This window comes from Palaemon carinicauda, chromosome 22 (genome assembly GCF_036898095.1).
Source record: "Palaemon carinicauda isolate YSFRI2023 chromosome 22, ASM3689809v2, whole genome shotgun sequence".
Taxonomy (NCBI): domain Eukaryota; kingdom Metazoa; phylum Arthropoda; class Malacostraca; order Decapoda; family Palaemonidae; genus Palaemon; species Palaemon carinicauda.
This window is the reverse complement of record NC_090746.1, coordinates 95328742-95351740: the sequence shown is the minus strand read 5'-3', so window position 1 is coordinate 95351740 and position 22999 is coordinate 95328742. Positions and strand designations below refer to the sequence as shown.

General features: G+C 42.7%; 1 protein-coding gene across 3 annotated transcripts in view; it reads left to right on the top strand.

Moving 5' to 3' along the window:
• Positions 1-22999, top strand: part of LOC137616642 (lysosomal Pro-X carboxypeptidase) — a 124789-nt gene that overhangs the window by 70229 nt on the left and 31561 nt on the right. For all 3 annotated transcript variants that reach the window (XM_068346555.1, XM_068346556.1, XM_068346557.1), the window contains exon 5: positions 9066-9247. In XM_068346555.1, coding sequence (XP_068202656.1) covers positions 9066-9247 — 182 coding nt within the window. The remainder of the gene's footprint in view (positions 1-9065; positions 9248-22999) is intronic.

Here is a 22999-nt window from a genome sequence, read left to right as displayed (position 1 = left end):
TTAAGAAATCTAAAAGATTTTATTAAGCCAAGTTAGTGATAGCAGAATCATCAATATCTTCTAATAATTTGTAATTTCTAGAAATAGATTGGGTGATTGTTCCATCTTGCAAGATAGAAGGCTTTAACACTAAACAGAAACTTGAATTAGCAGCCTTTCTTTGTATTTGGTATAGCAACTTATAGATCTTATTCAAAGCGATCTACTGACATTTAGATGTATAAGTTGTTATAGAAGCTGTCATTTCAGAACACTCAGAATAACAATCTACATCATAATTTACCTAAGAAGGTTAACTAACAACCTCTAACTTCGAATTTTGGAAATTCCGATCATTGTATTTTTTGGCAAGGAAAACATATATATTTAATGTTTCAAATAGTTCTTTTAATGGTAATTATTTGTTTTATTGCTGAAAATCCCTTTTTATGTATTCATGCAAGCTCGTCTTTACTGACCTTGGTACCTTTTTATTTCCTTTTTCTTCCAAAGTTCCAAGGATAGATATTTAGTTTTGTATCCTTTTATAATTCCACCATATTCTCTTATTTTCTGAGGAATGAATTATCAGTTTTCCTTATGTACTACACATAGTATTCATAAATAAACATGCTGCATATATTATGAAGGTACAGTTTGTTCTCATTTATTTGTTTGTTTATATTTTTACAAATTTTACGTTATAATTATGATGATAAAGGCTTGAAGTGTGAGAGACAATAACAAATAGGCTAAAAGTTAGCCAGTCTTGCTCATGTTTGCTCCCTAGTACATGTAGCTTGAATATGTGTGCTGGGAGGGAACTTTTTGGATTTGAGGGAAGGAGTTTACCACTAGTTTGTCAATAACCCTGACATATGATTATAACTCTCTCTACCGTGTTAGGCGGTATATCTTATGTTTGCCAACGGTTATGCTCTTATAAGCAGATGAGCAACTTGGTGGAGTAATGAGAGCTTTGGGTGTGGAGGAAATGCCCTCCTAAATCTCAATGGAATCGCTGGCAGAGGGGTGACAGATTGTGTTTAAGACGATGGACAAACTGTCTCTTCGGCTTTTACTCCTGATGCCTGGTGGTTGATCTTACTAGAATTAATATGGACCGGCAGGGGTCACTTTCCTTAGTTAGATAGGCACTGTGCATCACAAGGAACTGGTTATCCTTTGATGTATCTAGCCAATGAATTCGCTATGGATTTAGTCAGTCCTGGAAAGAGAAGATGACAGAATGGCCCCCAGTCCTGAGTGCAGCAGGGTGCTAAGAATCACCCGGTGTGTGATGATGTTTATATTCTTATGATCACCAGTGGTGAGGTAAAATTATTGCTTAAAGCCCATACATATACATATTAAAGTCTATTCAGTCAGTCTCTAAGAAATTAAAGCCATGTTTCTCAAAATATATTTCAAGAGAAAAAAAGATTCACATTTTTTTAGTACTGACTGATTTTTGTCATTCAAACATGAAAACATTGAGGATTGTATAGCCTACATTTGGTACATTTACTATTATCAAAAACCAGAAATTCACATAGGAAAAATATCCTCATCTTTGAATGAAACATATATTAATAGATAAAAATATACCTGTACTTATAAAAATGTTAAAATACTGATAGAATTTCACTTATAAAAGTCTTTTTGAATTAAATTAAATTCAAATGGTTTTTAAATAAGAAAGATTGGTTGAGAAACAGAAAAGTAGGTAGAGCTTGAAATAATCCCCAAACAAGTGTTTTAATGGAGATCAGTTGCGCTCCTTAAGTTACTTATTTCTATATCTTTCAGAAGTAAGATGTCTTAAAGACTAAAAGGAAATACAGTACCTAATCTGATTCTGGTTCTTCCTCGATATCTTCACTGTCATTTTCATTATCTGAGGGATTTTCTAAGACATTACTAAACTGTTGTTCATTTGCTGTGATGTCATGGAGGGATATAAAGAAACAGGTTTTGGAATTAAGATGTATAACTTAAAAAAAAAAACCCTTTAAGCTCTGTCAGAGGACAGGCATAGAAGAGAAGAGTAGTAATACTAATTATGTCATGTAAATGGTAATGTGCGTGTTTGCTTGATAAAAACTACTGTCTTTATTTATTTGTATAAATTCTTTACTTCAGTCTGTTACTTTATTTGAAACTTTCATTGTGTTATAGTTTTGCACAAAATGTTATTTTTATTAATAAAATAAATTTTTGAATATACTTACCCGATAATCATGTAGCTGTCAACTCCGTTGCCCGACAGAATTCTATGGAGGGATACGCCAGCTATCACAATACTAGAAGGGGGTGTATTTACCAGCGCCACCTGTGGCCAGGTACTCAAGTACTTCTTGTTGACACCTCCTCAATTATTCCTCGGTCCACTGGTTCTCTATGGGGAGGAAGGGAGGGTCGATTAAATCATGATTATCGGGTAAGTATATTCAAAAATTTATTTTATTAATAAAAATAACATTTTTCAATATTAAACTTACCCGATAATCATGTAGCTGATTCACACCCAGGGGTGTGGGTGAAAAACCAGTGTACAAGACTAAAGGATAGCTAAGTATCCCGTATTTCATATAATCAGTTATCCACAATAACAATGAAATAATAAGTACCTGGTAAGGAAGTCGACTTGAACCGTTACTCTGCCTTTAATAAGATCGTCTTCCTTACTGAGCGCAGCGTTCCTCTTGGGAGGCTGAATCAACTCAAAGGTGCTAAAGTATACAGGGCTGCAACCCATACTAAAGGACCTCATCACAACCTTTAACCTTGGCGCTTCTCAAGAAAGAATTGACCACCCGCCAAATCAACAAGGATGTGGAAGGCTTCTTGGCCGACCGTACAACCCATAAAAAGTATTCAAGAGAAAGGTTAAAAAGTTATGGGATTATGGGAATGTAGTGGCTGAGCCCTCGCCTACTACTGCATTCGTTGCTACGAATGGACCCAGGGTGTAGCAGTACTCGTAAAGAGACTGGACATCTTTGAGATAGAATGATGCGAACACTGACTTGCTTCTCCAATAGGTTGCATCCATAACACTCTGCAGAGAACGGTTCTGTTTGAAGGCCACTGAAGTAGCCACAGTTCTCACTTCATGTGTCCTTACCTTCAGCAAAGCAAGGTCTTCTTCCTTCAGATGAGAATTTGCTTCTCTAATCAGAAGCCTGATGTAGTAAGAAACTGAGTTCTTAGACATTGGTAGAGAAGGCTTCTTGATAGCACACCATAAGGCTTCTGATTGTCCTCGTAATGGTTTTGACCTTCTTAGATAGTACTTAAGAGCTCTAACTGGGCAAAGTACTCTCTCCAGTTCGTTCCCCACCATGTTGGACAGGCTTGGGATCTCGAACGACTTAGGCCAAGGACGGGAAGGAAGCTCGTTTTTAGCCAAAAAACCGAGCTGCAAGGAACATGTAGCCGTTTCAGATGTGAAACCTATGTTCCTGCTGAAGGCGTGGATCTCACTTACTCTTTTACCTGTTGCTAAGCACACGAGGAAAAGAGTTTTTAATGTGAGGTCCTTAAAAGAGGCTGATTGGAGCGGTTCAAATCCTGATGACATTAGGAACCTTAGGACCACGTCTAGATTCCAGCCTGGAGTGGACAACCGACGTTCCTTTGAGGTCTCAAAAGACCTAAGGAGGTCCTGTAGATCTTTGTTGGAGGAAAGATCCAAGCCTCTGTGGCGGAAAACCGCTGCCAACATACTTCTGTAACCCTTGATCGTAGGAGCTGATAGGGATCTTACGTTCCTTAGATGTAACAGGAAGTCAGCAATCTGGGTTACAGTGGTACTGGTTGAGGAAACTGCATTGGCCTTGCACCAACTTCGGAAGACTTCCCATTAAGACTGATAGACTCTGAGAGTGGATGTCGTCCTTGCTCTGGCAATCGCTCTGGCTGCCTCCTTCGAAAAGCCTCTAGCTCTTGAGAGTCTTTCGATAGTCTGAAGGCAGTCAGACGAAGAGCGTGGAGGTTTGGGTGTACCTTCTTTACGTGAGGTTGACGCAGAAGGTCCACTCTAGGAGGAAGAGTCCTGGGAACGTCGACCAGCCATTGCAGTACCTCGGTGAACCATTCTCTCGCGGGCCAGAGGGGAGCAACCAACGTCAGCCGTGTCCCTTTGTGAGAGGCGAACTTCTGAAGTACCCTGTTGACAATCTTGAACGGCGGGAATGCATACAGGTTGAGATGGGACCAATCCAGCAGAAAGGCATCCACGCGAACTGATGCTGGGTCTGGAATCGGAGAACAATACAAGAGGAGCCTCTTGGTCATCGAGGTAGCGAATAGATCTATGGTTGGCTGACCCCACAGGGCCCAAAGTCTGCTGCAAACATTCTTGTGAAGGGTCCACTCTGTGGGGAAGACCTGACCCTTCCGGCTGAGGCGATCTGCCATGACATTCATATCGCCCTGAATGAGCCTCGTTACCAGCGTGAGCTTTCGATCTTTTGACCAAATGAGGAGGTCCCTTGCGATCTCGAACAACTTCCTCGAATGAGTCCCTCCCTGCTTGGAGATGTAAGCCAAGGCTGTGGTGTAGTCGGAGTTCACCTCCACCACCTTGTTAAGCTGGAGGGACTTGAAGTTTATCAAGGCCAGATGAACTGCCAACAACTCCTTGCAATAGAAGTGAAGTGTCCTTTGCTCCTGATTCCATGTTCCCGAGCATTCCTGTCCGTCCAGTGTCGCACCCCAGCCCGTGTCCGATGCGTCCGAGAAGAGACGGTGGTCGGGGGTCTGAACAGCCAATGGTAGACCTTCCTTGAGAAGAATGCTGTTCTTCCACCACGTTAGAGTAGACCTCATCTCTTCGGAAACAGGAACTGAGCCCGTCTCTAGCGTCATGTCCTTTATCCAGTGAGCAGCTAGATGATACTGAAGGGGGCGGAGGTGGAGTCTCCCTAACTCGATGAACAGGGCCAGCGATGAAAGTGTCCCTGTTAGACTCATCCACTGCCTGACTAAGCATCGGTTCCTTCTCAGCATGCTCTGGATGCATTCTAGGGCTTGGAAGATCCTTGGGGCCGACGGACAAGTCCGAAAAGCTCGACTCTGAAGATCCATACCCAAGGAGACAATGGTCTGGGATGGAACGAGCTGAGACTCCTCAAAATTGACCAGGAGGCCCAGTTCCTTGGTCAGATCCATAGTCCATTTGAAAATCTCCAGACAGCGACGACTTGTGGGAGCTCTTAAAAGCCAGTCGTCTGACGGAGCCGGACACAAGATCATGATACTGCTGCACAGTCTGTAAACTGTCAATCATGGGCAAGCGAGGAAGTACAGTGACAACCCGAATCTGTCTAGACTGTCTGGGTCGTACAGACAACTCCTTAACGGGTTGCTGAGGTTGCCGCACTGCGTCACAACAAGTCCCTTCTGTTGGTTGTTGAACGTCTTCCCCGTGACACATTGACTCCGTAAACAAAAAATCCTCTAACAAGGACTAAGCTTGGACTGCATGTCATGCAACACAGCTCAAGGTCTATGGGAGCAGGTGTGGTAACAGACGGGATTAGCGGCTGAAGTGGAACCATTACCTTCCCTGTAAGCATGTTATGCTTAAATAAAAGTCCATAAGAGGTTATGCAGCTAAAGGCTCCCTCCAAATGACAGAGTCCTCAAGGGAATATCAGAAGGAGGGAGAAAAGAACTTTCTCATCTACAGGGACCTTATCCTAGAAAAGCTAAGTTCTCTGAGTGAGGGTTCACTGGTGCAAAAGCAGCAGACTAGAAGGCAACGTTATGAAACTGCTTGACAGTCTAGTGAGTTGGCAACAACCCAAGATGTGTTGAGAAGCATGCGGTAAGGTATGCAGAGCATGATGTATGCAGAGTATGCTGTATGCAGAGCATGCTGTATGTAGAGCATGTTGTATGCAGAGCATGCTGAATGCAGAGCATGCTGTATGCAGAGCATGTTGTATGCAGAGCATGCTGAATGCAGAGCATGCTGAATGCTGAGCATGTAGTAAGCAGAGCCTGCTGTAAGCAGAGCCTGCTGTAAGGAAAGCAGAGCGTGTGCATGGCGTTTAACATTTCTCAGAAATTCCATGACCAGTGCTAGAGTGCTTTATGCATGCTTGCATGGGGTTTAAACCATGGTATGAAAATGGAGGTAAGGTATGCTGAACAGCAGAGTCAGAACGAGCTGGAACAACAATAGTTGTGGTTTCCTCTTCAAGACTCCGATGAGGGAACACCTGAGGCTCAGTCTGCAAAGGCTGAATAAAAGACAAGCAGAAGGAAGGCGCATGGGTGGAGGAGGCTGACTCCTAGCATGAGTGGTGAACCCAAGGGTTGCGCTTGCTGAGCGGTTGGCGGAAGCGGAGTAGCAAGTTCCAGTTCCTGTGGTGTGAGCGGAGCGCGATGAGGAAGAGGCTGCGCAGAACAAGGTAAATGTCTCGCAAGCTGAGGCTCCTGAGGCGCAAGGCTAAGGTGTTGTGGTGCTTGCCTTGTGGAGGGTTGAGCTCGCTGCAGCAAGAGCTGAGGAGACTGACTCATGGACGGGAGAGGTTGTTGTACCTCAACCGAGTGTTGCATCACTGGTGGAGCAGCAAGTGGAGGCGGAGGAAGAGAGGTATAATCCTCCTGATCCCAATGTAAAGGTTGCCTTAAGGAAGGCGGAGGCTGAACACCACAGGGAACAGCAAACTCAGCACGTGGCTCAACATCGTACGCCTGGCAGGTGGAACTGCTGGCAGGTGGTACTGCGATCAGGCGGAGCGAGTGTAGGTGGAGGGAGTGTAGGCGGAGGCGGAGGAGCAACACTCTCAGCCCGACACTCACGCATCAAGTCCGAAAGCTGTGCTTGCATGGACTGTAGTAGAGTCCACAACATCGTACGCCTGGCAGATGGTACTGTGATCAGGCGGAGCGAGTGTAGGTGGAGGGAGTGTAGGCGGAGGCGGAGGAGCAACACTCTCAGCCCGACACTCACGCATCAAGTCCGAAAGCTGTGCTTGCATGGACTGTAGTAGAGTTCACAACATCGTACGCCTGGCAGGTGGTACTGTGATCAGGCGGAGCGATCATAGGCGGGGGGGAGTGTAGGCGGAGGCGGAGGCGCAACACTCTCAGCCCGACACTCACGCATCAAGACCGAAAGTTGTGACTGTATGGACTGCAGTAGAGTTAACTTGGGGTCGGCAGACACTAAGTTCTGCTGAGGTAAAGCCTTAACAGCAGAGATCTGTTGTGGCAGAACCTTACTCCTCTTAGGCGGAGTGTAATCAACTGATGACTGAGGAGAGTCAGAGCTAACCCAATGACTGCATTCGGGTTGTGAACTTTAACTTCGTACGTCTGGCATAGGTCTGGACTTAACGTTTAAGAGGTCTTGAGACCTGAGACCAGTGTTACTCTGCCTTTATTTTCTCCCCTAATCTCTTCTGCAGACGAGCAAAATAAGGGCTCAATCGTCTGCGGGTGGGAGTGACGGTCTCGGTAAGACACGCCCACAACCACCGAGAATACTTCTGTGCGCCGATCAAGGCCTGCTGAACCCTTATGCCCTTCGACATTGCTTCTCCCCTGGGCTTGGGAGCTTGCAAGAGGTCCCGGACTGGGAGGACGACTGGCGCGCACAAAAGTACCCTCACGCACTAATCACTTATCACTTTGATTTCTGTTTGCACTTATTTCACTGAACTCGAAACTTTAAGTGGTTTGTACCTGAAATACGCAATTCTATCCTTTCTCAAAGTTAGTAATTGCGAAAACAGAATTACAATGTAACAGAAAAATCTAATGAAAGATAATTCAGTGGTTGGAAAGAGACTAAACACTAGATCACTCTAGAAACGTTTAGTTTCTTCCCCTAAAGAGACTAGGGAGAAGAGCAAAAACGATAACGACGTTACTCGTACGCCTGGCAGGCTTGAATGAAACGTTTATCCTCTTTCTCCCTCCGTCTCTATCTCTCTCTCTCTCTCTCTTGACTTAGAACCTGAGAGAAGAGCCCAATCATATATATCGTTAAAACATATTATTGTTAAAGGAAAAAACTGAAAAGTTCCTTTATTAGGATCAAAACCATTAAGTTAAGAAAGAATGAACAAAACGCTAGACACGGTTACTCTTACTGCAACGTGAAACCGTGAACATTCTTTCTCTATCGTAACGATAGAGTGCAAGTTGAACGTTCTGAACGTCAACAACTGCAGAGACAAAACAAAACGTTAGTTCAACTTTGAAAACAGTACGAGACTGTCAAAGAAAATCTTTCAAACTCTGTGGCGGAAATAGCATAATATGTTAACAGGTAAAACCGAAATGACGGGCTCAAAGTTTATTAACTTCGGTAAAAGACCGCCTACTATTAGGAAAGGTCGAATATAAACAAATATAAAAATTAATTTTAATGAGTTATAATAAAAGGAAGTTAATCGAAGAGGCCTATAAGAGGCGGAGAGATATAAAATAAATCTATAACTTTTGTTAAGCAAAATTAAGAAAGAGAGTCTATACTCTCTTAGACACCAACACTTCCGTCTAAGGGAAGGGTCGGCCATTGAAAGGTGAACGAGAGTTAATACTCTCTCGTCACCATAATTAATCAAATTAATTCCAAAAGCTAACTAAGCTAATATAGAAGTTTCCAGTAAAGCGACAGCCGAAATCAAAGAGAAATACTTCACCAAAGTCGTGAAAATACTCCAAGAACATAAGCGTATCCCAGAACGTCTTGCCGGAAGCACGACAGAGGAATAATTGAGGAGGTGTCAACAAGAAGTACTTGAGTACCTGGCCACAGGTGGCGCTGGTAAATACACCCCCTTCTAGTATTGTGATAGCTGGCGTATCCCTCCATAGAATTCTGTCGGGCAACGGAGTTGACAGCTACATGATTATCGGGTAAGTTTAATATTGAAAATTTAGTGACCTTAACCATTTCTTCCATACACCAGTAGTCTCTAATTTTTGAAGAGAAATAAAAGTAGTGAATTTTTATTTTCTTATAGTTTTTGGGATATTGCCCTAAATTTTACCCCGATTTTTGTTGACTAATGATTTTACTGCAGATATTGAGTGTGACATTTCTTTGTCTTGCATTTTAGGAACCAAAGTATTCAGGATATCTTACATCAGAGCAAGCTCTTGCAGATTATGCAGAACTTATCGCATATATGAAGAGTACTATCCCTGGAGCAGAGAGAAGTCCAGTTATTGTATTCGGTGGTTCATATGGTGGAATGTTAGCCGCTTGGTTCCGTATGAAATATCCCCACGTTGTACAAGGGTCAGTATTGTTAAAAGATTTGATTTTATGAAAAAGTTAGTACATATGGAATAGCTATAAAGGATAATTTATGTATAGACTGTACATAAAAAAGACCCCAAAGTAACAATTTAGTAATAGTACAGTATATAAAGAAATGATTGGGAATAGGATAGAATCGGATAAAATTATTGTCTTTCATATTGGGTGTGGTTTACTTTTTCATTCCTACATGAATACAAACCTTTGTCCTGTAATAGGAGTATGATTTAGCAAAGCTGGAAACTCTCCTGTTGAAATTTATAACAAGAGGTAGGTAGTTTCTGGTGGGTAGGTAGGAAACCCCCCCCCCCCCACCAACATTACTGCTTAGCCACTTTGACTTCAGTTCCCAAGTAATATAGATGTACTCTTGCTGTTAACAAACTTGGATTTTTTCACTTCTTTTTCTTGCATATTGTGTGCTTGATGAATTAAAGTGACCACGTGCAGGCATGCGGTCCTGCCCAAGGATTTGTGACCTTAGTTGTAAAACTTTTTTGTATGTAAAAAATGTGGATCACCATTCCTTGTGTTCTTGCAGGAATGATGACTGTGCACTCATCACCCAGTGAAGAGTGTACGGAGTGGTCTTCCTCCTAGTGGCTGGAGTATGGCAAGAAGAGGAAGAAGTCCAAGCAAGATTTTTCTCTTTTAGGGCATTCCTCAAAGGCCAAGAAATCTGCTGGATTCCTTTCTCCTTCTGGTATATCAAGATTTTCATAAACAACTTGGCAGTAGTCTGTTGCCTCAAAACCAATGCAGTGATTCTTCCCATTCTAAAGTTTCCCCAGAAGTTGTTCTCTCCCCATTCCATCTCTTCAGGTGTCTCGCTGTACAACAGCAGCGGATGCCCTGTCCTGTATACGGAATAGACCTTGGATCAGAGCTCTTTCCAAGATATATTAGAGTTAGATCCAGATCTCCAAATAGACATGTTTGCAACAAAGGAAAATCACAAGCTTTCATTATACTTAGCTCCAAATGGAGATTCTGATACAGTGCTAAGAAAAGCCTTAAATCTGGATTGGAACAGATGTTCATCCATTTATGGTTCCTTGGATTTTGATTTTGAGAGCTTAAAAATATCCTTCAAGACTTTACAGGAACAATGATACGTTCCTAAAACGTATCCAAAGGGATCCAGCAAATGGTATGTTCATGGTACTATTCGTGGGGATCCTGTGCGAGGTCTGTTGAAGTCTTCCAGTATGTCTAGGGCATGCTGGTGAACAATCTTAACTTACTAGAAGGCGTAGGTATGTTCTCTGAGGAAGGTAGCGAGAACAAGTTAGGGACACTCGTGAAAAGGTACCGTCGTATCCGCTGCTTCAATGTCTGAGACAGAGGTTACACCCACTTTGGTCACTATTTTGGGTAGCTTGATCCTCAGGAGCAAAAGTCAGTGAGCTTGCAGCCTTTTGAAGAGGTAAGGAATTTTTTTCCATCGTTTTAGGTTGCCTCTTAATCCTGACTCCAGGTCTCTTCTTTTTAGACTAAAGCAAAAAGTCTTAGAGTCGGGTAACCAATGTCTGGTGTCTACCCAGCAATTATACCTACAAAGATCCACATCTTCATAAGGTAGTTTGTTCCAAAATGCACAAGACCAGCAACTTCCTTTCAACAAGGCATATCCATATTCTAATAACCTCCATTATTAGATATGCTGATCCTGTCTCCATCCCTAAAACTCATGATGTGAGAAAAACATCTTTTTACATAGTGTTCTTTGCTAATATGGAATTTCAGGACATCCAGAGCTTTACATGTTGGTATGGGTAGAGAGTGTATCTTGAATGCTACCTGAAACAAAGCCACATGGTGCAACATTCATGCATGGTACTCGGCTCGTTCGTGACTCCTACAAAGGGAAACTGGACAGAGGAAGGACCACATCATTGAGGTTCTTCAAGAGAAGCATAATGATAGGCATCCAATCTTTCTCCGGATTTTTCCATTATAAGGTGATTGTAAGACTTGTTAGCTTTTTTTTATCAATATCTAATGATTATGATGTTTTCTTGGTTGAAGACAGTTGTCCTTGATGGTGCACGAGTTTTCTAAGTTTATGCTATGGTATTTGTCCTTGGGGACCACACAGCTCATTAACCCCAAAAATAGCATTTTCAATATTTAACTTAGCCATTGATTATATAAGCTGCAACTCTGTTGCTCGACAGAAAACTCTACGTTAAAAATCAGCCAGCGATCGCTATGCAGGTAGGGGGTGTACTTCAACAGCGCCATCTGTCGTGCAGGTACTCAGTACTCAATGTAAACAAAGAACTCAATTTTCTCTCTGTCGGGCTACCGGCAAGACCTACTAATTCGCTGTTGCTAACTGGATTTGTTTTCACAACTATTGGTGAAGTACACTATTCTAGTTTTGAGCTTTCGCTATGCAGGTGTTTTATCTTCATCTCAAAACTTGAACTCGTTTTGGATAGATTTAATTATGGTGACAAAGAGAGTATGGCTTTCTTTCACTTTTAAATGGCCGACCCTTCCCTTAGACGGAAGTGTGTTTAGGCTTTTAGTAATTATCTTATCACGTTATAGATTTTCCTCTATATATTTTATATCTCTCCGCCTTTATTAGGCCTCTTCGATTAACTTTCCATTTTTTATAAACATATAAAATAAATTTTAATACTTTGTTTATATAGACCTTTCCTGAGAGTAGGCGGTCCTAACTTGGAAACCGAAGTTAATCAACATTGAGCCCTTTATATCGTCTTTAGCTTTTAAAGGATTTAAAACTTTTTAAATGTAATATTTTATGAAAGAATTTCTTTGATAGTCTTCGTACTGTTTTCAAAGATGAACTAACGTTTAGTTTTTTATGCTACGCAGTTGTTGACGTTCAGGACGTTCAACATGCGCTCTATCGTTACGATAGAGAGAGAGTGTTTCACGGTTTCACTTTGCAGTAAGAGTAAATCGATTCTGACGTTTTGTTCATTCTTTCTTAGCTTAAATGTTTTAAATTCTATTTTAAAGGAACTTTTTATTTGAAAAACCTTTCAGTTTTTTCCTTTAGTCAAATAACATGTTTTTTTGACGAAATATAATTGGGCTCTTCTCTTAGGTGCGAAATCAAGAGAGAAAGAGAGAGAGAGATAGAGACGGAGGGAGAGAGAGGAGAGAAAACGTTCCGTTCAAGCGGGTAACGTTGTTCTCGAGTTACTCTCGTCCCTAGTCTCTGTACGGGGAGGAAGGATAAAACGTTTTTAGTTTTTTATTCTCGTCCCCAGGCTATGTGCGGTGAGAGATTGAAAACGTAGTTTATATGAACTAGTGTTTAGTCTCTTTCCCAGCCACTGAATTTTTTATCTTAAAATATGTTTTCTGTTTTTTGCTGGTATTAATGAGCTTGCATTATACGTCTGATTTCGCAATTACTACCTTTTAATGAAGGGTAGAATTGCGTGTTTCAGGTAGAAATAAGTGCAAAACAGTAAATCGAAGTGATAAAGTGATATGCGCAAAGTGTTACAGTGTTGCGTCCGAGGCGCAAAGTGTTACAGTGTTGCGTCCGAGGCGCAAAGTGTTACAGTGTTGCGTCCGAGGGTTCGTCTGTTCGTGCCTGTCGTTCACCTAGTCCGGGACCTCTTGCAAGCTCCCAAGCCCAGGGGAGAAGTAATGTCAAAAGACTTATGGGTTCGAGAGGCCTTGACCAACGAACAGACGTTTTCCCTCTATGGTATCGGGTGTTTCTTACCAAGATCTCCCCTACCATAAGACGAGAGAGACGTTGTTTCTCCTCGCCATCCGTAGGCTTTTCGCATAAGAAACCTGTCACAAGGTTTCGAAGCCCTTAAGCGAAAGTCAGTCCTTTCAGGACAGGTCCAGCGTCCTGGTTACAGCCATTAGGACAGCTCTGACCCTATGCAGTCATCGGATAACTGTTCGCCGCCTAACAAAAGCGTAACACAGACTCCGAAAGTCTTTTTTTGTAGGCAAAGTGTTGCGGTCACAGACGTTACCCTCACCTATTACCACAACCATTTCCGTTGATCCTTAAGGGGTTGTATGGCAAAACATGCAGTATATGCTTGCCTCCCTTATGGAAGACTATTCTGCCGATTAGTCCGTTGAGTCTAGCCGTTTATCTCATCGATATCCTGGCTTTCAGCTAACCTAACGTTCCTTTGTGCTTACTGTTGACGTTGGCGTAGCTTAGTCACGTCAGTCAGGTTGTTTAGAACCACACTCGATGCGGTCTCGTGTGGTTTTTCAGCCGCATTTGGACGTTAGGCCACTGGCTGATGCTCCTGTTGACGTTCTAGACGTTCACTAACAATCGGAGTTGACTTGTTTTGACGCTGTGCGTCAACCTCCGCATTCTAGAGTTGTTTTGACTGCTCAGTCTAGGCAGTCAAAGCAGTCTCGAGTGGACGCTGTACGTCCTCACGCACCTGTTGTGGTTGACAGTTCAGTTGTTGACAGTTCACAGACTGTCAAGCAGTTAGATGACGTTGCGTTCTGGTCCGCTTCTAATGCACCAGTGAGAGACTCAGCTTTTATCGGACAAGGTTCCTGTAGATGAGGAAGTTGCTGTTCTCCCTCCTACTGATATTCCCTTGAGGACTCTGTCAGATGGAGAGGAGCCTTAAGCTGCTTAGCCTCCTATGGACTTTAATTAAATCATGATGATTTTTTTAAGGATCTTCGTCCGGATCTTGTAACTGCTGCTCCTCGTTCGCCTAAACGTCAGAACTTACACTAGGCCTAGCTACTTCGAAGCCGTTGTTTTTAAGCTAGTGCTCTCTCGCTCTCCTAGAGAGCGTTACGTTGGCTAGGCGACTGGTTTTTCACCAGGAGGAGTTTGGGGGATACAGCCTTTGCTTTCCCTTCTTTTAAACTGGTTTATAGAGCGAGAGTCTGATATGACACAAGAGAAGTTCTCGGCTTGGGAGTTCATGCCTCTGCCCAGATAGACTTCTCAATTCTGGTAGACTCTCCCTGGCGCCTAGCCAGGAGACGCTCCAAGTTGTTTACAGGTCAACTTCTCAGCTGTTGTCGAGCCTTTGAAGTTTTGCTGTACTATTATGTCACGCATAACAAGGCTTTCAGGGATGGTAAACGGTTCCGCCTCAGTCGCTAACCCCGTCTGTTGCCACACCTGCTCCCGTAGACCCTAAATGGGCTTTGCTGCAAGACATGCAGTCCAAGCTTGCGTCCTTGATAGAGGACTTAAATGCGGAGAAGAACCTTCTGGCCAACAACCTTCCAACCGGTCGGTTGTGCGCCCTGTTGACGCTGAGGTAACCTACTCGCGTCTGCCAGTTGAGGTGGTTCCTCCACCGATGCGACCCAGTGTGGGTTGCCAGCCGCACGTTGACGTTAAGCGACGCTCGGAGGTGGTTGTTGACGTTCAGGACGTTCAACAACCAGCAGAGGTGACTTGTTGTGACGCAGTGCGTCAACCTCAGCAATCCGGTAGGGTGTTGACTGCACAACCCAGACGGTCTAGACAGTTTCGGGTTGACGCTGTGCTTCCTCGCGCACCCATGGTTGTTGACAGTTCACAGACTGTGCAGCAGTTCCATGATATTGCGTCCGGCTCCGTCACGCATCCACCAGTGCGACCGGATTCAGCGAGTCAGACGTTGCCCACTCCGTTGCCGTTTCCTCATCAGTTTCGGATGAGGAACCCTCTGATGAGGACGTTGCTGAACAAGACGATCATCCCCCAGCCCTGCTATCCATCCAGAAGATGCTGAAGAAGGAACGCTGCTCAGTCAGACTGTGGATGAGTCTGGTAGGGACGCTGTCATCCGTGGATCAATTTGTGTCACTAGGAAGACTACACCTCCGTCCTCTTCTATACCATCTAGCTTTTCACTGGAAAAAGGACAAGACGCTAGAAGCGGTCTCGATCCCGGTTTCCGAAAAGATAAAGTCTTGTCTGACTTGGTGAAAGGACTATATCAACCTAAGAGAGGGTCTTCCCCTGACTGTTCAGACTCCCAACCACGTTCTCTTCTCGGACGCATCGGACGTAGGCTGGGGTGCGACATTAGACGGTCGGGAATGCTCGGGAATATGGAACTCGAGTCAAAGGACAATGCATTTCAACTGCAAGGAGCTACTGGCAGTACGTCTGGCCTGGAAAAGCTTCAGGTCTCTCCTTCAAGGCAAAGTGGTGGAGGTGAACTCGGACAACACCACGGCTTTGGCGTACATCTCCAAGCAAGGAGGGACTTACTCTCTGACGTTGTACGAGATCGCAAGGGACCTCCTCACCTGGTCAAAAGGTCTAGACATATCACTAGTAACGAGGTTCATCCAAGGCAACTTGAATGTCATGGCAGATTGTCTCAGTCGGAAGGGACAAATAATTCCAACATAATGGACCCTCCACAAGGATGTATGCAAGAGACTTTGGGCCACCTGGGGCCAGCCAACCATAGATCTCTTCGCAACCTCGATGACCAAGAGGCTCCCAATATTTTGCTCACCAATCCCGGACCCAGCAGCAGTTCATATAGATGCCTTTCTCCTAGATTGGTCACATCTAGATCTATATGCATTCCCTCCGTTCAAGATTGTCAACAAGGTACTGCAGAAGTTCGCCTCTCGCGAAGGGACAAGGTTGACGCTAGTTGCTTCCCTCTGGCCCGCGAGAGAATGGTTCACCGAGGTACTTCGATGGCTAGTAGACGTTCCCAGAACACTTCCCCTAAGGGTGGACCTTCTACGTCAGCCACACGTAAAGAAGGTACACCAAGGCCTCCACGCTCTTCGTCTGACTGCCTTCAGACTATCGAAAGACTCTCGAGAGCTAGAGGTTTTTCGAAGGAGGCAGCCAGAGCGATTGCTAGAGCAAGGAGAACATCCACCCTTAGAGTCTACCAATCGAGCAAGGAGAACATCCACCCTTAGAGTCTACCAATCGAAGTGGGAAATCTTCCGAAACTGGTGCAAGTCAGTATCCGTATCCTCGACCAGTACCTCTGTAACTCAAATAGCTGACTTCCTCTTATATCTGAGGAAAGAACGATCTCTTTCAGCTCACACTATCAAGGGTTACAGAAGCATGTTGGCATCAGTCTTCCGTCACAGAGGCTTAGATCTTTCCAACAATAAAGATCTACAGGACCTCCTTAAGTCTTTTGAGACCACGAAGGAGCGTCGTTTGGTTACACCTGGTTGGAATTTAGACGTGGTACTAAGATTCCTTATGTCAGACAGGTTCGAACCGCTACAATCAGCCTCCCTGAAAGATCTCACCTTAAAGACACTTTTCCTGGTATGCTTAGCCACAGCTAAAAGAGTCAGTGAGATTCATGCCTTCAGCAAGAACATCGGATTCTCATCCGAAACGGCTACATGTTCTACAACTTGGTTTTCTAGCCAAAAACGAGCTGCCTTCTCGGCCTTGGCCAATATCGTTCGATATTCCAAACTTATCGTATGGTTGGAAATGAACTAGAAAGAGTCTTATGCCCTGTAAGAGCTCTTAAGTTCTATTTAAAACGAACTAAACCTTTACGAGGCCCGTCTGAAGCTTTATGGTGTTCAGTTAAGAAACCATCTTTGCCTATGTCAAAGAATGCTTTATCCTATTTTATCAGACTGTTAATACGAGAAGCTCATTCCCATCTGAATGAGGAAGACCAAGCTTTGCTGAAGGTAAGGACACACGAAGTTAGAGCTGTCGCAACTTCCGTGGCCTTTAAACAAAATAGATCTCTGCAAAGTATAATCGACGCAACCTATTGGAAAAGCAAGTCAGTGTTCGCGTCTTTTTATCATAAGAATGTCCAGTCTCTTTACGAGAACTGCTACACTCTGGGACCATTCGTAGCAACGAGTGCAGTAGTGGGTGAGGGCTCAACCACTACAATTCCCTAATTCCATAACCTTTTTAATCTTTCTCTTGAAATGTTTTATTATTGTTTTTGGGTTGTCCGGAAGGCTAAGAAGCCTTTCGCATCCTACTTGATTTGGCGGGTGGTCAAAGTCATTTCTTGAGAAGCGCCTAGATTAGAGGTTTTGATGAGGTCCTGTTGTATGGGTTGCAACCCTTGATACTTCAGCTCCTAGGGGTCGCTCAGCATCCTAAGAGGATCGCGAGGCTCCGTAAGGAAGACGTACTTAAAAAGGCAGAGTAATTGTTCAAGTCGACTTCCTTACCAGGTACTTATTTATTTTAAGTTTGTTATTTTGATAACTGCTAAAATAAAATAAAAAATCCTTAGCTCATAATAATGTAAACATTTATTGCTGGTCTCTACCCACCCCCCTGGGTGTGAATCAGCTTATATAATCACCGGCTAAGTTAAATATTGAAAAATGTTATTTTTATAATAAAATAAATTTTTGAATATACTTACCCGGTGATTATATATTAAAGGACCCTCCCTTCCTCCCCAATAGAGACGCAGTGGACCGAGGAGAAAATTGAGTTCTTTGTTTACATTGAGTACTGAGTACCTGCACGACAGATGGCGCTGTTGAAGTACACCCCCTACCTGCATAGCGATCGCTGGCGGATTTTTAACGTAGAGTTTTCTGTCGAGCAACAGAGTTGCAGCTTATATAATCACCGGGTAAGTATATTCAAAAATTTATTTTATTATAAAAATAACATGTTTTGACTATTAGAAATAATTTCTCAAAGTGAGGATTATTAAGTATGTCTTTAAAAGATTTAAATAATTACGATAATATGAGTAGAAATAGTCATCATCATCTCCTACGCCTATTGACACAAAGGGCCTTGGTTAGATTTTGCCAGTCATCTCTGTCTTAAGCTTTTAATTCAATACTTCTTCTTTCATTATCTCCTACTTCGTGCCTCATAGTCCTAAGCCATGTAGGTCTTGGTCTTCCAACTCTTCTAGTGCCTTGTGGAGCCCAGCTGAACGTTGGGTGATCTAATCTCTCTTGGGAAGTGCGAAGAGCATGCCCAAACCATCTCCATCTACCCCTCACTATGATCTCATTCACATATGGTACTCGAGTAATCTCTCTTATAGTTTCATTTCTAATCCTGTCCTGCCATTTAACTCACAATATTTATATTATTATCTTTTACCATCTATATATCTGTTATATAAAGGAATTGTGGTTTTTAAAGAATCTACTAGAACGCATAAAAATCTAATGCCGCGTATTTTATTCCAGTGCAGTAAAAATCTAATGCTATGTGGGAAATCAAGAATGGTTTAGAACTAATAGAATCATGCATATGTGGAAGTATGAAAGGAAGTAAAGTTATTTAGAATGAGATGCAATTCAGAAATTATATCATGTCTTAGTACATAGGAGAAAGTGTTTTTATCAAATGAATTGGAATAATTTTAGTAATATCCTATAAAATTATGAAAACATAAAGAACCTTTATTGCAAAGATCCTTACGAGCATTTTGGGCCCAAGGTTTTGTGATGTATCACATGACACTGCCGTAAAATATGTACCTTGGGGTGTTATATAAAGACTAGTTTTGCATTGCAGAGACACACCTCTCTGGGAACTTGAAGTTCAATATACTATGTCCCTTGGAAATCAGACCAGAGTTAAGTTTCCCTTTGGCTACTGTTATCTATGATGTTTATAACAACATTATTGTATTGTGTTTTATTTGCTTTAACGATCAAGTTCTAAGAAATCAAATGATAATATAAATGTCTAAACCTAGTGCCATTTTTTTTATTGTTTGAATTGCTTTAAGGAAACGAAGTCTTACGAACTGTATAAACGCTGTATAAGCCATTCTGTCTAATTACTAAGCCTAAATTTTTGCATAACTTGCTGTTAACAAAATTGAATAGTCATAGACCGTTCGGGGAAAATCAACTTTATAATTTGGAACTGTGCTTTGCCTGTAGTAGTACTTAGGTGTCTTTATATTTCTTTAATAGAATACAATACTTTTGAGATTTCTCACGATTTAGTACTAGTAAATCTGGATTGAGATGTAGATTATGCAATTTTGTAATCTATCTAGTGAAACCTGCTTGATACCACTTTATATGCACCAAATGATAAATTTGTAACAATTTCATGTTATATTTAGATTTGTAATGTAATTATATTTTTGTAAGCCATCAGTATTATTTAATCTTTTGACTTTTTTGTATAAATCTGTTACCACCTCGAGTCTGGTCAATAATACTCTTTAAAATTACATAATTCATAGACCTGAAAGAACTCATTTAGAGCATTAGAGATAATTGATTATCCTGATTGATTTTCTAAACTTTTAAAACAACAAACTTAACATTGTCAAGGGAAAACCTTATATTTGGGGAGGTGATGTGTGGTCTCCAAAACACTCATTCCTCCCTAGCCTCGGGGTTGGCTGCCGAAAATTTTTTTTTAGTTTGTTCCCACTGAATTTTAATGATGGTGTCTTGGTGCAAGTTGGTGAGCAGGGAGCGGTGTCTCAGGCTGTAATAATGGTTCTTTATGATAATACGTCATAGATAGCCTGACAATTTCAGTACTGAAGGTGTTGTATCAAGTTCAACATCACCTGAACTCTGGGGTGTCCCTTACACACTGATTCCGTGCTGTGCACATTGATACACTGGCCCTAGAGCTGGAGAAACAAGACTTCTGTGGTATTTATGTCGTATTGGAATCCCTGTTCTACACTTTTTAAATATTTAACTTAGCCGGTGAATATATAATAGCTGCAACTCTGCGGCTCGACAGAAAACACACTCAAAAAACTCGCGAGCGATCGCTATGAAGGTTGCGGGTGTGCCCACCAGCGCCAACTGTCGGCCAGATACCACTCTTGCATGTAAACAAACCCTTCAATTCTTCTCTGTCGACGTTGACGACAAGACGTATCAATACTCGCTGTAGAACCTGGAGTTTTCTCAACATATTTGGTGAAGTACTTCATTTTGGTTTGAGCTTTCGCAGTGCAGGTGTTTTATCTTCATCTTAAATCTTTAACTCGTTTTTGGATAGATTTAATTTTTGATGACAAGAGAGAGAGTATGGACTTTCTTTGACTTTTAAATGGCCGACCCTTCCCTTAGACGGAAGTGTGTTTTAGGCTTTTAGCAATTATCTTATCACGTTATAAATTAATTATAGATTTTCCTCTATATATTTTATATCTCAACCGCCTTTATTAGGCCTCTTCGATTAGCTTTCCATTTATAATAAACATCAAAATAAATTTTAATGATTTGTTTATATGCGACCTTTCCTGAGAGTAGGCGGTCCTAACTTGGAAACCGAAGTTAAACAACGTTGAGCCCTTTCAATCGTAGATAGCTTTTAAAGAGCTAATGATTTAAAACTTTTTAAATGAATATTTTTTAATAGATATTTTATGAAAGATTTTCTTTGAATAGTCTTCGTACTGTTTCAAAGATGAACTAACGTTTAGTTTATTTAGGCTACGCAGTTTGCGCTCTATCGTTACGATAGAGAGAGAGAGTATCACGGTTTCACTTTGCAGAAAGAGTAAATCGATTCTGACGTTTTGTTCTTTTTTCTTTCAAAGCTTAAATGTTTTAAAGACTATTTTAAAGGAACTTTTAATTGAAAAACCTTTCAGTTTTTTCCTTTGGTCAAATAACCTGTTTATTGACGAAAGGTAAGTGGGCTCTTCTCTTCGGTGCGAAATCAAGAGAGAGAGAGAGAGAGAGATAGAGACGGAGAGAGAGAGAGGAGAGAGAACGTTCCGATCTTTATCTCGTCCCAGGCGAGTAACGTTGTTCTCGAGTTACTCTCGTCCCTAGTCTCTGTACGGGGAGAAAGGATAAAACGTTTTTAGTTTTTATTCTCGTCCCAAGGCACTGTACGGTGAGAGATTGAAAACGTAGTTTTGAATGAACTAGTGTTTAGTCTCTTCCCCAGCCACTGATTTTTTTATCTTAAAATATGTTTACTGTTTTTTGCTGGTATTAATGTGCTTACATTATACGACTGATTTCGCAATTACAACCTTTTGATGAGGGTAGAATTGCGTGCTTCAGGTAGAAATCAGTTTTATTCATACCTAATGTGAATTGTTAAAAAATTCGATTTCAGTGAAATAAGTGCAAAACAGAAAATCGTAGTGATAAAGTGATATTGCGCAAAGTGTTATCAGTGTTGCGACCGAGGGTTCGTCTGTTCGTGCCTGTCGTTCGCCTAGTCCGGGACCTCTTGCAAGCTCCCAAGCCCAGGGGAGAAGTAATGTCGTACGACTTATGGGTTCGAGAGGCCTTGATTAGCGAACAGACGTTCCCTCTATGGTATCAGGTGTATCTTACCAAGATCACCCCTACCATAAGGCGAGAGAGACGATTTTCTCCTCGTCATCCGAAGGCTTTTCGCATAAGAAACCGTGGAACAAGGTTTCGAGGCCCTTTAAGCGAAAGTCAGTCCTTTCAGGACAGGTCCAGCGTCCTGGTTTTAACTATTAGGACAGCTCTGACCCTATGCAGTCATCGGAAGACTGCTCGCCGCCTAACAAAAGCGTAACACAGACTCCGAGAGTCTTTTTGTAGGCAAGGTTTTGCGGTCACAGACGTTACCCTCGTCTCTTACCGCAACCATTCCCGTTGATCCTAAATGGGTTGTACGGCAAGACATGCAGAATAAGCTTGCCTCCCTTATGGAAGACTATTCTGCCGATAAGTCCGTTGAGCCTAGCCGTTTATCTCATCGAGATCCTGGCCTTCAGCCACCCTAACGTTCCTTTGTGCGTCCTGTTGACGTTGGCGTAGCCAAGTCACGTCAGTCAGGTTGTTTAGAACCACACTCGATGCGGTCTCGTGTGGATTTTCAGCCACATTTGGACGTTAGGCCACTTGCTGATGCTCCTGTTGACGTTCAGGACGTTCGCCAACAATCGGAGTTGACTTGTTTTGACGCTGAGCGTCAACCTCCGCATTCTAGAGTTGTTTTGACTGCTCAGTCTAGGCGGTGAAAGCAGTCTCGAGTGGACGCTGTGCGTCCTCACGCACCTGTTGTTGTTGACAGTTCACAGACTGTCAAGCAGTTACATGACGTTGCGTCCTGGTCCGCTACTAATGCACCAGTGCGTGTGGACTCTGCTTGTAAAGCATTGCCACCACGGTAGGTCTCTCCCTTGCTTGAGACTCGGCTATTGTCGGACAAGCTTCCTTCAGATGAGGAAGTTGCTGTTCCCCCTCCTACTGATATTCCCTTGAGGACTCTGTCAGACGGAGAGGAGCCTAAAGCTGCTTAGCCCTCTATGGACTTTAAATAAAATTATGCTGATTTTTAAGGATCTTTGTCCGGATCTTTTTGTAACTGCTGCTCCTCGTCCGCCTAAACGTCAGAGCTTACACTAGGCCTAGCTACTTCGAAGCCGTTGTTTTATAAGCTAGTGCTCTCTCGCTCTTCTAAGAGAGCTTTACGTTTGCTAGGCGACTGGTTTATCACCAGGAGGAGTTTGGGGGAGACAGCCTTTGCTTTCCCTTCTTTTAAACTGGCTTATAGAGCGAGAGTCTGATATGACACGAGAGAAGTTCTCGGCTTGGGAGTTCCTGCCTCAGCCCAGATAGACTTCTCAAACCTCATAGACTCTCCCTGGCGCCTGGCCATGAGACGCTCCAAGATTTTACAGGTCGACTTCAGAGCTATTTTCGAGCGTTTGAAGTTTTGCTGTACAATTATGTCATGCATAAACAAGGCTTTCAGGGATGGCTCCAATGATCTGACAGCCACGTTCTCTGCAGGAACCAGTCCCTCAGGGATGGCTCCAATGATTTGGCAGCCATGTTCACTGCAGGAGTACGTAAGAGGCA